The 12644-nt window shown below is 39.4% G+C and overlaps 1 protein-coding gene across 1 annotated transcript in view; it reads left to right on the top strand.

Moving 5' to 3' along the window:
* Nucleotides 1-12644, top strand: part of PLA2R1 (phospholipase A2 receptor 1) — a 104882-nt gene that overhangs the window by 42903 nt on the left and 49335 nt on the right. Inside the window, exons 12-14 of the mRNA XM_081938127.1 lie at nt 4286-4500; nt 6821-6966; nt 9862-9946. Coding sequence (XP_081794253.1) covers nt 4286-4500; nt 6821-6966; nt 9862-9946 — 446 coding nt within the window. The remainder of the gene's footprint in view (nt 1-4285; nt 4501-6820; nt 6967-9861; nt 9947-12644) is intronic.

Genomic DNA, 12644 nt, shown 5'->3' with positions numbered 1-12644 from the left:
CAATTGAAAAGGAGGTTGCAACAAGATGATCAACTTATGTCAGTGGTGACATAAGATACAATCAATGGTGATACAAGTATAAACATTTAAGAACTCAAGAGATACACAATCCTACTATCAAGATGTCCATTGGATTCCAAAGCACTGGAATCAACTGAACAATTTAGTAACAACATGAGTTAATTTTGAGTAGAAAAATGTATGTTTGTAAGTAATCAATGCAGTAACACAGCCCTGTATTTTTATACAGTTCAGTTGTCTGAATGTTTACTCAGAGCATTCAATGATGTGTTATTTGATGATTAGAGTTTATCTGTATAACATGAAACGTCTTCATTTTATTTTTACTAAAGGAAGTGTCATTCACATGTTTGAGGGTTTAACACTTCTCTGTATGCTCCAGCTTTCACAATTGCCTTTCCCCATATTCTTGGTTTAAAAAAAAAAAACCTCTTATCGGTATTAGTGACAGTGAAGATTACCATGTTTCCCCCAAAATAAGACAGGGTCTTATTTTCTTTTGACCCCCCCCCCCCAAATAAGCACTTGGCCTTATTTTTGGGGAGGTCTTATTATTTTTGAGGTGCAGGAGGCGACGAGCATAGTCACCTCATGGCTGCTGCTGTGTTGCAATATTTCTGGGGAGGGCTTATTTTAGCACATGCGCTCAAAAGCCCAATTGGGCTTATTATCCAGGGAGGTCTTATTTTCGGGGAAACAGGATATTTAAAAAAACAAATTCAGTTGGATCATTCAGTTGGATCTTGAAATAAGACAAATAGGGGAAAGATAAGAACAGCAATGAAGATTAGCTGTATATTGCATGGTTGAGGTAACAGAATGCAGCCTAACATAATAAACTTTGACTCGAATGCTAATATCTTAGAGTAATATATATATTATAGCAGCTAGGCCAGGGAAATAGATATGTATTTGTGTTAATAGGTATGTATTTGGGGTATCTATACTAGTCTCCCTTTATTTATTTATCAGCACAAATGCAACACAAATATAAAAAGGCAACATTAAAAATAAAAATATGGTTTTCTGCCTGGATGGTCCTCTATAATGAGCCGAAGGACAGAAAGGGGGAGTAGTGAGCTCCTTCCCATATTTGGGCATACCAAGGGTTGTAACACACATACATACATACATACATACATACATACATACATACATACATACATACGGTTCGAATCCCAGTAAGGGTATGGCTAGCTGATGAGAGCTAAATAGCTTGAAATAGATCTATACTAGTCTCCCTTTACTTATTTATCAGCACAAATACAAAACACACACATATGTATGTATGTATGTGTGTGTGTGTGCGTGCGTGTGCGTGTGCGTGTGTGTTACAACCCCTGGTATGCCCAAATATGGGAGGGAGCTCACTACTCCTTCTTTCTGTCATTCGGCTCATCACAGAAGACCATCCAGGCAGAAAACCATATTTTTATTTTTAATGTTGCCTTTTATATTTGTGTTGTATTTGTGCTGATAAATAAATAAAGGGAGACTAGTATAGATCCATTTCAAGCTTTTTAGCTCTCATCAGCTTGCCATACCCTTATTGGGATTCGAACCAGGGCTGTATTGCATATTAGGCAGTTATATTAGCCACTAAGCCACAGGCTCTCCTCCTTATCAGCTGAGCCAGGGAAATAGGTATGTATTTCCCTGGCTCAGCTGATAAGGAGGAGAGCCTGTGGCTTAGTGGCTAATATAACTGCCTAATATGTAATACAGCCCTGTATAATACAGGTCTTCTGTGATGAGCCGAATGACAGAAAGCGGGAGTAGTGAGCTTCCTCCCATATTTGGGCATAGCAGGGGTTGTAACACAAATGCATACCTATTTCCCTGACTCAGCTGATAAGGAGGAGAGCCTGTGGCTTAGTGGCTAATATAACTGCCTAATATGTAATACAGCCCTGTATAATACAGGTCTTCTGTGATGAGCCGAATGACAGAAAGCGGGAGTAGTGAGCTCCCTCCCATATTTGGACATACCAGGGGTTGTAACACACACACATACATACATACATACATATATACATACATACATACATATATATACACACACATATATACATACACACACACACACATAATTTTAAAGTTACATTGGTAACGTAAGGCTCTTATTAATTCCATTTATATTTGAAACAGAGCATTTTTAGTTTTTGAAGAGAATTATTCTTATTTTTCAAGAGTGACCTCTACTGGTTAAATAAAGTGAAAATATAAATTGCTTTCAGAGCATTGTTATTTGGCAATGTGGCATTACATTTTTATCCTAGATAATTAAGGATTTAGAGGGTTATCCAATCTTGATTGATATCAAAACCTATCAGAATAAAACCTGATTAGTACTATGATTAAGAGACTAGCAGAAAATAATCTAAAACTGGGAAGGTAGTTTCTTAGAGTTAAGATCAACTCAGAGAAGACTTCTTTTTTTTGAATCTGTATTTTTTAATGATGTTTCAGTAAATTTTATGACAAAATTTCTATATGAAAATTTCATGTTTCTTGGCAGAACCTATACTTTTATAGTATAGATTCTGACACTCAACTGAGGTAGTAACAGCTATGATGAAGTTGTAGCAAAGGAAATGACATCAAAAATGGCAACATAGCTTCAAGTATATGTCAGCTTGATAATGACCAAGTAATGTATACTTAGACTTAGTGTCAGCCCTGGAGGCCATTTTTCTCTTTGGATCTTCAGGGCTGCCACGTTTAGTGCATGGGCCTGCTGTGGGAAACTGGGAGTGGGGTTGTACGGAGTGGGCAGAGATAGATAGCCAAAATAACATTCTTTTCTCTGGGAGTCAAGGACGTTCAGCCTGCACCTGGAGAGGCATGACTGGAAACATGTCCAGTTAGGATGGTGGATTGATTGGTCCATGTGATTGACTTATGGGTGCAGGGGAAGGCTTTGACTTTCCTTTGGGTAGGGAAAATCCGGGGTGCTTTCAGATTAAGGTTTTCCCGGATGTGCCAATATGACATCTCTAATAAAATGGAATTTTGAGGAACTGCTGGCCTCGGAGTCTTATTCGGTTAGGGGTGTTACTTGGAACCCTGACACTTAGACTAACTTTATTGTCACTTTGAATATACACTAATTGGCATACATTAAAATGAAATTTTGTTGCATACAGCTCTCAAAGGGTCTTCACTTACAATATATACTACATAAACATTACAAAATAAATAAATGACTAATACAAAATTATGCATTTACCCACATATCTTATATGTCATAGAAACAATACAGTGTAGTTCGGATTTATAAATGTATAGGACAAGGAAACAAATCCTACAAGTTTACCAGATGGATGGCATAGGGAACAAAACTGTTACAGAACCTGGTAGTCCTGCTAGAAATACTTGAAAACCTCCTCCCAGAAAGAAGTGACAGAAACAGACTGTGAAGGGGGTGGGTGGGGTCTCTAACAATGCTTTGCACATAGTGCTTATAAGCAGTATCTTGAAGCAGGCTTCCTATAATCTTCTCGGTTGTCCTCACCACTCTCTGAATGGACTTTCTTTCTGGGCACTGCAGCCACCAAACCAAACAGTGATGTAATTAGTTAGTATAGTTAGTTTAGTTTCCAAGTCTTCATATATTTGTAGCACAGTAAATATTTAAAAGGATCATTTCTGGTCATGATTAGAACAGTTCCTAGATAATTTTCAGTGTAGATACATTTTGGGGATCTAGGACAACTTGCCCTGGCCAACTCACCATGGCCAATATTTGGATAATATCCAAATTATCCTGTCAAGAATTTTAATTTATATTTCAAAAATAGTACGGAACCAGCTAATGTCTGTATTCCATCATGTATTATTTACAGCTTAAACAATGAACTGCAAAAAGAAATGAGGCAACTCTTACTTGCTGAGCATTTGACAGAATGGATTATACTTGAGAGCAGACAATACTATAATAAATTAGCTTCATCCACCTAGCCTTGAAACTCTTTGGCTAAAATTATTTTCTAAGCCAAATAAGGAAAAAAAAATCCCCAATGGAAAAAAAGAACTACATTTCATCGGTAACATATCATGATGTTTAAAATAGCTGAAAGAGCTAAAATCTTTTTCCTTTCCAGGATAAATTTTAGTAACTAGACAACAAGACATAATTGTAGTCTATAATATTACAATTATTCTTAACACTAAAGATTTGGGACATTTTATGTACATTTGGTATTAGGAAAAGTAATAATTCTACTTATTGATAAATATCTTTGCTCCTTCTACCCTGTTTTAGGATATCCTGGAGGATGTGTTGTTATGCGACAGGAAGAACCCATTGGCATGTGGGAGGTGAAAAATTGTACAACCTTCATGGCTAAATCACTGTGCAAACAAGATGCTAATTTCCGTGAAAATAGTGATACCAACAAGCAACCAAATTATGATGAAGGTTTTAATTCTTGCATGCATGGATGGGAATCAGACCATTATCTGCTGAACTGCTATAAGGTGAAAAATATTGAACAATTTCATGGAAAACCAAATGAAATGAATCTAGACATCCATTGCCATTTTAATAAAACATGGGATAATAATAAAAATATGTGCCACTGATTTTATTAATTAAAAATCAATAGTCTAATTTTTTTATTATTACCCCTAATTTGTTTCTATTTTTATTAATTTAGAGGATAGGCTAGTAAAATATTATCATATTTTGTGGTTCTTTAGTATTAAGCTGCCATCCCAGAAGACACCTTCATTCATGATGAATACTCCTTGCAAATTATGTGCTGACAAGACAGTATCAATTCTTGACAATCACATACAACAGACAGATTTTCTTCATGGTGCTTTTTCCCTAACTTGGTCCTTGGTCTTCCAAAGATGACTTCTCTAGAGAGCTAGGTCTTCATATATCCAAAATAGGATAATCTGGGCCTAGTTATTTATGCCTCAAGTGAGAACCCTGTATTTATTTGAGAGATTTCTTTGTTCTCTCAGCTGTTCATGATGTTCACTTTTTTCCAACACCAAAATTCAAAAATGCCAATTCTCTTTTCTAAACTATTTCTTCATAGTCCAGCTTTGTGAATATTCATATTAATATATATGTGAATAAATAAAGATACCATGTAGCACAGGGGTCCCCAACCTGTGGCCTGTGAGAGGTTTGCAACCTGGCCACAGAAATAACCGGCAAGCACACATGCGCATCCTCACTTGTGTGAGCTATGGGTGAGTGTGTGTGCTCGCTCCATTTGTGTGAGCGGTAGGCACACGTGCATTCCGCTTGCACAAATGGAGCTTTACGTGCATGTGCACAGCTTGTGTGAAACTGTCCCTGTTCCCCCTTGCCAGTCCGTAAACCCTGAAACTTTGGGAATATGATGTAGTGCATCATCTGCCATTTTATCTACTTTAGATGAATAATAATAATAATATGAAAAAAAAAACTTTCAATTATAATATATCTTTAATTTAAATAATAAAATTTAGGCCTTTGAATAAAACTGATGCAAAGAAAACATAATTGTATGATTATAAGCAGAGGAGAGATTTGGATAACATAACTGACTGCCAAAGGATGTATCTTTGCTGTACTGTTTTATATTTTCAATATTAAATCTTAGATTGCAATAGATACAGAAAACAACAATAGAAAATAAAATTTCAAAACAACAGGAAAAAATATATATTATAGTGTGTTTTTCAATCCCTTGGCTGCATTAGTTTGAATAGCTCACTCTTGAGGAGCCAAAATGAAGCCTTCAGTTTCTTCTTGTTAAAGTTCTGGTTTTAAGCCACTGCTGGGTTTTATCTCTATCCTCTTTCCTCTCTATCCTTTGTAGAAATTGACCATCCAATGCTTGTCCTTGCCAGCATTCTATTATTTTTATGACATTATTTTGATATTCATGTTTTGTTTCCTGCATATTCAGTAAGTCCCAGTTTTCATACTTTACATTAATTACATCAGTATTTGTTCTTAAATTATGCTGATTACGTTAAAATGAAACGAAAATGTATGCTTTTCTTCTTCGATAATTTGTTTGACTTGAAGTAAATCTCTGCCTCCATTTTTGCAGAGCAGGTATCCTATCCGTAACACTTTGGGAATATGATGCATAAAGAATATTGTTAACTTTCTTGTTTTTCTGTCCAACTATCCAGTTCAGCTTTATCCAGTTAATAATTCCAGCAGTATATCATATCATAGTTACAACCCAACATATCATAAGTATTGATGGCTTTGATGGTGTTTCCACTATTTAATTTTGTCTTCAGCACTTTTCTCATTCTTTCAATGCACTCTTACTAATCACATTTTTAACTTACCCATGCTTGATGTTATCTATCTATAAAATGCCCAGATTCTAATGAGCTACATCCTGGTGGCTTCTGATGGTTTGGCCATTTCAATTCCGTTCCTATTTGTGATTTTATCCTGCTTTATTGCTACTGTACGACATTTCTCTAGATCAAATTCCATTGCTGTATCTGTGCTACAAATTGTTACAAGGTTTGTCAATGACTGGATTTCAATTTCTGATTCTCCATAAAACTTCAGATCATCCATATTTTAAAAAGGTGATATTTTATTAGCATTTTCCCTGTTGGATAGCCAAGATTTGTTTTCTTCAAAATCACTAGAAGTTGCACCATAGCAATGACAAATAATAAGGGTGATAATAAGTTACCCTGGAAGATGCCTTTATTAATGTTGACAAGCCCATGTTTTCATTTCCTGTTGTTGTTATCATCATCATCATCATCATTATTTTGCCTTGACAGTGTGTTTTCAGGCAGGGCTCAATTTATTTTACAGGTATTCCATAGCGAAAAAGTATTAATGAAAAGAACTTGGGAGGAAGCAGAAACTCTGTGTCAAGATTTTGGAGCACATCTTGCCAGTTTTAAACAAGTCCTTGAAGAGAATTTTTTAAACAAACTTTTAAACACAATGTTTCATACGTAAGTCTTTGAGTTTAAATTACTGGATCTGGGTTTTTTTTTCTCCAACTGGAAAATAAAAGGATTATATGATCTAGTTGTTTTATATACTTTAACATTCAATACAACACAAATAGGATAGTTTCACTGTAATGTTAATAGGTAATTCGGGAAGGCAGCAGCATTTGCTACGAATTCTCAGTGCTTTCTATATGTCTTAACTTTATAACCTGTTTTTAGGATTATTATTTTTTTGACTGGAGTCCTTGGTGCTCTACTCTGGCATGGCTATTTGCTTGCAGACCTTTCATTGTCTGACTAAATAACTTAACTCATTGCTAGTGAGTGTAGGATTTGCTTCCTGTTTATATACAATAGCTTGCCTTGCCAGTGGTGTGCTGTTTGGTGGTTCCTTAATTAGGATATTGTTTTCTGCCTGATTGTTTCTTTGGTGTTCATCCATGCATATCAAGATGCTGTTTGGAGAGGATCTACTCTGGATTTCTTTGTTTTCATTTTAGGAATGTAGCACAACAGAGTACAAACACACTATAGCAATCCAGAACACTAGAAGAAGGAAAAAGATTGCCTGTACAGCATCTTCCAATAATAAGGATGCCCATACAATTTTATCTAAAAGTGCCTGACTACTCAAACCACTACAGCACAACCAACACAAGCCATGAAAAAGTATTCTTTCTACATTACCATACATCCAAAATATCTCAGAAACAAACAGGCTATTATAGTCACACAGCATCACCATAGCATACAAACCAACTAAACCCCTCTAAAATGTGTTAATTAAACCAAAAGACCCAGTAGAGACAATAAAAAAGCTAGGGGGGAAACAAAAAGACCAGATCCCATCATCTACAGCAAACAACACCCAGATAAGGCAGTGATTGACACCAGACAAATAAAAAAACAATACTCTAATCAAGGACAGTGACGTGCAGTCAGGTGAGGCAAGTGAGGCATAGCCTCACCACTCTCGTCATGAAAAAAAAAGTAAAAGGAAAAAGCTGAGCTAGTTGCTGCCTCACCATGGATGACTCTGCTTAACCTCACTGGTGCTCTCCCTCCCCAAGTGTAGTGACTTCCTCCCCAGGCCCCCATTCATTTCTCTCTCTCACACACACAGCTGGATAAAACTATATAAAAATCTAGCCCAGCTTCACTGATTACAAGTTTGAAAAGGCAACACCTGCAATCAAACTACACTTGGGGAGGGAGAGCACAAGCGAGCACTGAGGAGACCACAGGAGGAGGCAGGAAGCCAGGCAAAGAGCCATGCTGTAGTACACACACTTCCCCCCTCTTTCTTTTGGAAGGCTCGGCTCCCCTCCGGCTTCTCTGCCTCTCCTCTCACCCCAGCCTGCCAGCAGGAGGTGGTGGGTGGGCTTTATTGTGTTCCAGGCATTTCCCATCCAGACAGCAGGCTGCATTTGCAATGGTGGAGGTGTTTGGGAAAGGCAGCAGGGGAATGGGGGGGGGGATGGCAGAGGAGCTGCTTTCAAGCCACTGGAAAAGATATCCAATCCAACTTTTGTGTGTGGGGGGGGTTGTTTGAGAGTGAGTGAAGAGGGAAGGGGTAGGAGAGATAGTCCAATCCAACTTCTGTGTGTGTGTGTGTGTGTGTGTGTGTGTGAGAGAGAGAGAGAGAGAGAGAGAGAGAGAGAGAGAGGGGGAGGAAGGGAGAGAGGGAGGAAGGAGGGGAAGGAGAAGAAAAAGAAAGAAGGAGCAAAGGAGAAAAACAAATGCTGTTGCTTTAAATTGGAACTGATCATACCTGGCTGTGGAATTCTGGGAGTTGAAGTCCACAAGTCTAAAAATATTTGAAACTCAGCACTGTGTCAGGGCCTCACCAGTCATAAACCTCACCGCACGTCACTGATCAAGGAACTACTAAGAAGAAAATCACACCCCCATCATCACTGGGCACACAGGGCAAGCTACTGAATAAATGGGGGGGGGGGGGAAACCCTATATTCTCTAGCACTGATGTTACCTAATCCAGTAATGAAATGTCTGCAAGCAAACAACGAAGCTTAAGGACTCCACTATTTAACCTTGAGCTACAATTTGTTTCTTCTCTTTTTCCTTTATTTATGTGGGAAAATTGACATAATGATCCCACAATTTATCCCTTAGACCTTTGTGATCCTTAGTACTTTTGCTGTGCTAGTAATCTTTTGGAGTTCATTTTATTCACATATGAAACAGAAGCTGTGTGCTTTCTTTTTTTTCTAAAGACAAGTCTGGAAAAGCAGCTTGAATATGTAAGAGATATTTGGAGTGTAAAAATATCTGAAGGGTAAAAATATTTAGAATGTCTGTGTTAACTGCAGTCTTCTGAAGCTGCTTTTCCTAACATTAGAGTGGTTTTCTTCCATGCATTTATGCATATCCTGGTTTGCGGCTTACAGTGGGAGTCCCCAACTGCTGGGCCCCATCCCAGTACCAGGCCATGGGCCTGTTTGGAATCGGACTGAGCAAGTGGTGGGCGAGTGTGTCCATGCGCCCAGCTCCACTTCCACAAGCAGCAGATGAGCACATACAAGCATGAAGCTCCATTTGTGCGCCCACCACTTGTGTAAATGGAGCTGTGCACACATATGTGCTCGCCAACATTAGTGCAGAACCATCCCCCCTCCCCCCCCACGCCACCGCCACTGCCGGTCTGCAAAGCCAGAAAGATTGAGGCCCACTGGCTTACAGTATTTGCCATATTTTTTCAAAAACTTCAGAAAGAAGTGACTCAAAGATTTCATCACAGCACCTAGCATTCAACCTGTTCTGGTTTAAGAAAATATTAAAATGTATGCATAAGTACTGGAAAAATTGAAGATAAATCAAGATAAAAGATACATAGTTTGCATTTGTGTCATGGAGTTTATTTCTTTTTAACCACAGAGATGATGAAAGACAATTCTGGATTGGATTTAACAAAAGGAATCCATTATCTGGAGGAGCCTGGGAATGGTCTGATGCAACTCCTGTAAATATTATTTTATTTACTCATTGTCTTACAAAGTTAGACAAGAAACGGGGTTGTGTCCAAGATGCTTTAGCAGCTTCCTGTCTAGTGTTAACGATAGCTCTTTGTGTGTTTTACTTCAGTTAACCTATTAATTTAAGAAGTACAGAAGAATGTAGTGAGCTTAAAGTACAGGTAGTCCTTGACTTACAACCTCAATTGAGCCCAACATTTCTGTTGCTAAGTGAGACATTTGTTAAGTGAGTTTTGCCCCATTTTATGACCTTTTTGGCCACTGTTGTTAAATGAATCACTGCAGTTGTTAAGTTAGTAACATATTTGTTAAGTGAATCCAGCTTCCCCATTGGCTTTGCTTGTCAGAAGGTCACAACAGGTGATCGTATGACCCCAGGACGCTGCTACCATCATAAGAATGAGTCGGTTGTCAAGCATTTAAATTTTGATCACATGAACGGGAATACTGCAACGGTTGTAAATGTGAAAAATGGTCATGTCACTCTTTTCAATGACATTGTAACTTTGAACAGTTGCTAAATGAACTGTTTTAAGTCAAGGACTACCCGTATATTGCCAAATGTCCTTATAGACGTAGTGTGTTCTTGAGAATCTTAAATGCACAGTATTTTATCTTGTAATACTTCTCTGAGGCAAAATGGGACTGTCCCTTTGAAAAAAACATACAGAATCTATTACAATTTTAACAGGAAATAATAGTACAAAAGCTATCAAAGTTTTAGCATGGAACATTATTCACCCAATCAGATCTCTAATGCATTAACACATTTTTGCTTCAAGGCTTATGAAGTGATTGCTTAATGGGTTTACCTGAATGGCAAACAAATAAAAACAAATGATTATCTAGACCCGCGCCAGTCCGGCTTCCGACCTGGTCACAGCACGGAGACGGCCTTGGTCGCGTTGGTGGATGATCTCTGGAGGGCAAAGGATGGGGGTTGTTTCTCCATCCTTGTCCTATTAGACCTCTCGGCGGCTTTCGATACCATCGACCATGGTATCCTATTGCGCCGTCTGGAGGGGTTGGGGGTCGGAGGCACCGTGTTACGGTGGTTCCGCTCCTACCTCTCTGGCCGGATGCAATGTGTGTTGGCAGGGGAGCAGAGGTCGACCCCGAGGCCCCTTGTGGGGTCCCACAGGGGTCGATCCTCTCGCCTCTCCTGTTCAACACATATATGAAGCCGCTGGGCGAGATCATCCGTGGTTTTGGGGTGGGATACCATCTGTACGCTGATGACACTCAGCTGTATATTTCCACCCCAAACCACCCCAACGAGGCCGTCGAAGTGATGTCCCGGTGTCTGGAAGCCGTACGGGTCTGGATGGGTGACAACAGGCTCAAGCTCAACCCCTCCAAGACAGAGTGGCTGTGGCTTCCGGCTTCCCGGTTCAACCAGCACATTCCATCGCTGGCCATCGGGGATGAGCAATTAGCCCTGGTGGAACGGGCGCGCAATTTGGGCGTCCTCCTTGATGACCGGCTGGCTATGGAAGATCATGTGGCAGCCGTGGCGAGGGGGGCGTTCCACCAGGTTCGCCTGGTGCGCCAATTGCGACCCCTTTTGGACTGGGAGGCCTTGCGCACAGTCACTCACGTGCTGGTGACGTCTCGCCTGGACTACTGTAATGCTCTCTACATGGGGCTCCCCTTGAGGTGCACCCGGAGACTGCAGTTGGTCCAGAATGCAGCCGCGCGGGTAATTATGGGGAGATCGAGGTTCTCCCATATAACACCTCTCCTGCGCGAGCTGCACTGGCTTCCTGTGGCCTACCGGGTGCGCTTCAAGGTGTTAGTCACCATCTTCAAAGCGCTCCATGGCACAGGGCCTAGTTATCTGCGGGATCGTGTCCTGCCCCATACATCCCTGCGACCCATTCGCTCACACAGAAAGGGACTCCTCCGGGTGCCGTCCTCCAGAGAGTGTCAGAGGGCGGTGCCCAGGAGTAGGGCCTTCTCTGTGGTGGGCCCTACCCTTTGGAATGACCTCCCCCCAGACATTAGGACAACAACCGACCTCCGCTCCTTCCGTATGAAACTGAAGACCTACCTGTTTCGACTAGCCGGCCTGGCATAACTCTACAACTTCTCCACCCCTTGGTCATTTTTTAACTGTTAATTTTAGTTTTTAAATTTTTAATGTTATTGGGGTTTTAACTTTTTCTAAGCACTGTAATTTATTTATTTATTTTCACCTCCTCTATATGATACTGTTTTGATTGTTGCTTTTGTACGTCGCCCCGAGTCCCTGTGGGGAGAGGGGGCGACTAATAAGTTCAAATAAATAACTAAATAAATAAATAAATAAATAAATAAATAAAAAGGAACTGAATTTTAGATAGCTTAAATGACATCAATATGGCTACCCCATTTTATTCCTTACTTAATCTAATATTTGCTTAACAGCTCTTTTTCAGGTTTGACAGATATTTATTAGCAAATAATCTCTCCCAACTTGTAAAATATAATGGTGTCAAACAGGTTATTTTACCTATGTAAATTCACCTCAGGATGATACGTTCCTGAAGCAAATTTACATAGGGAGACACTCCCAATATTGGAACTTTCTAACAGTTTTTCAGTCACTTTCCAAAAGTGTCGAAGAATCAAAGAAAATTTTTTGGGACTGTAACAATTCTCATTTATAATCATCTTTGTCTGAGTTCCAATAAGGATATATAAATT

This window comes from Natrix helvetica, assembly GCF_964273705.1.
Source record: "Natrix helvetica genome assembly, chromosome: 1".
Taxonomy (NCBI): Eukaryota; Metazoa; Chordata; class Lepidosauria; order Squamata; family Natricidae; genus Natrix; species Natrix helvetica.
Note: the sequence above shows the minus strand (reverse complement) of the source record. Positions and strands in the feature narration are given on the sequence as shown.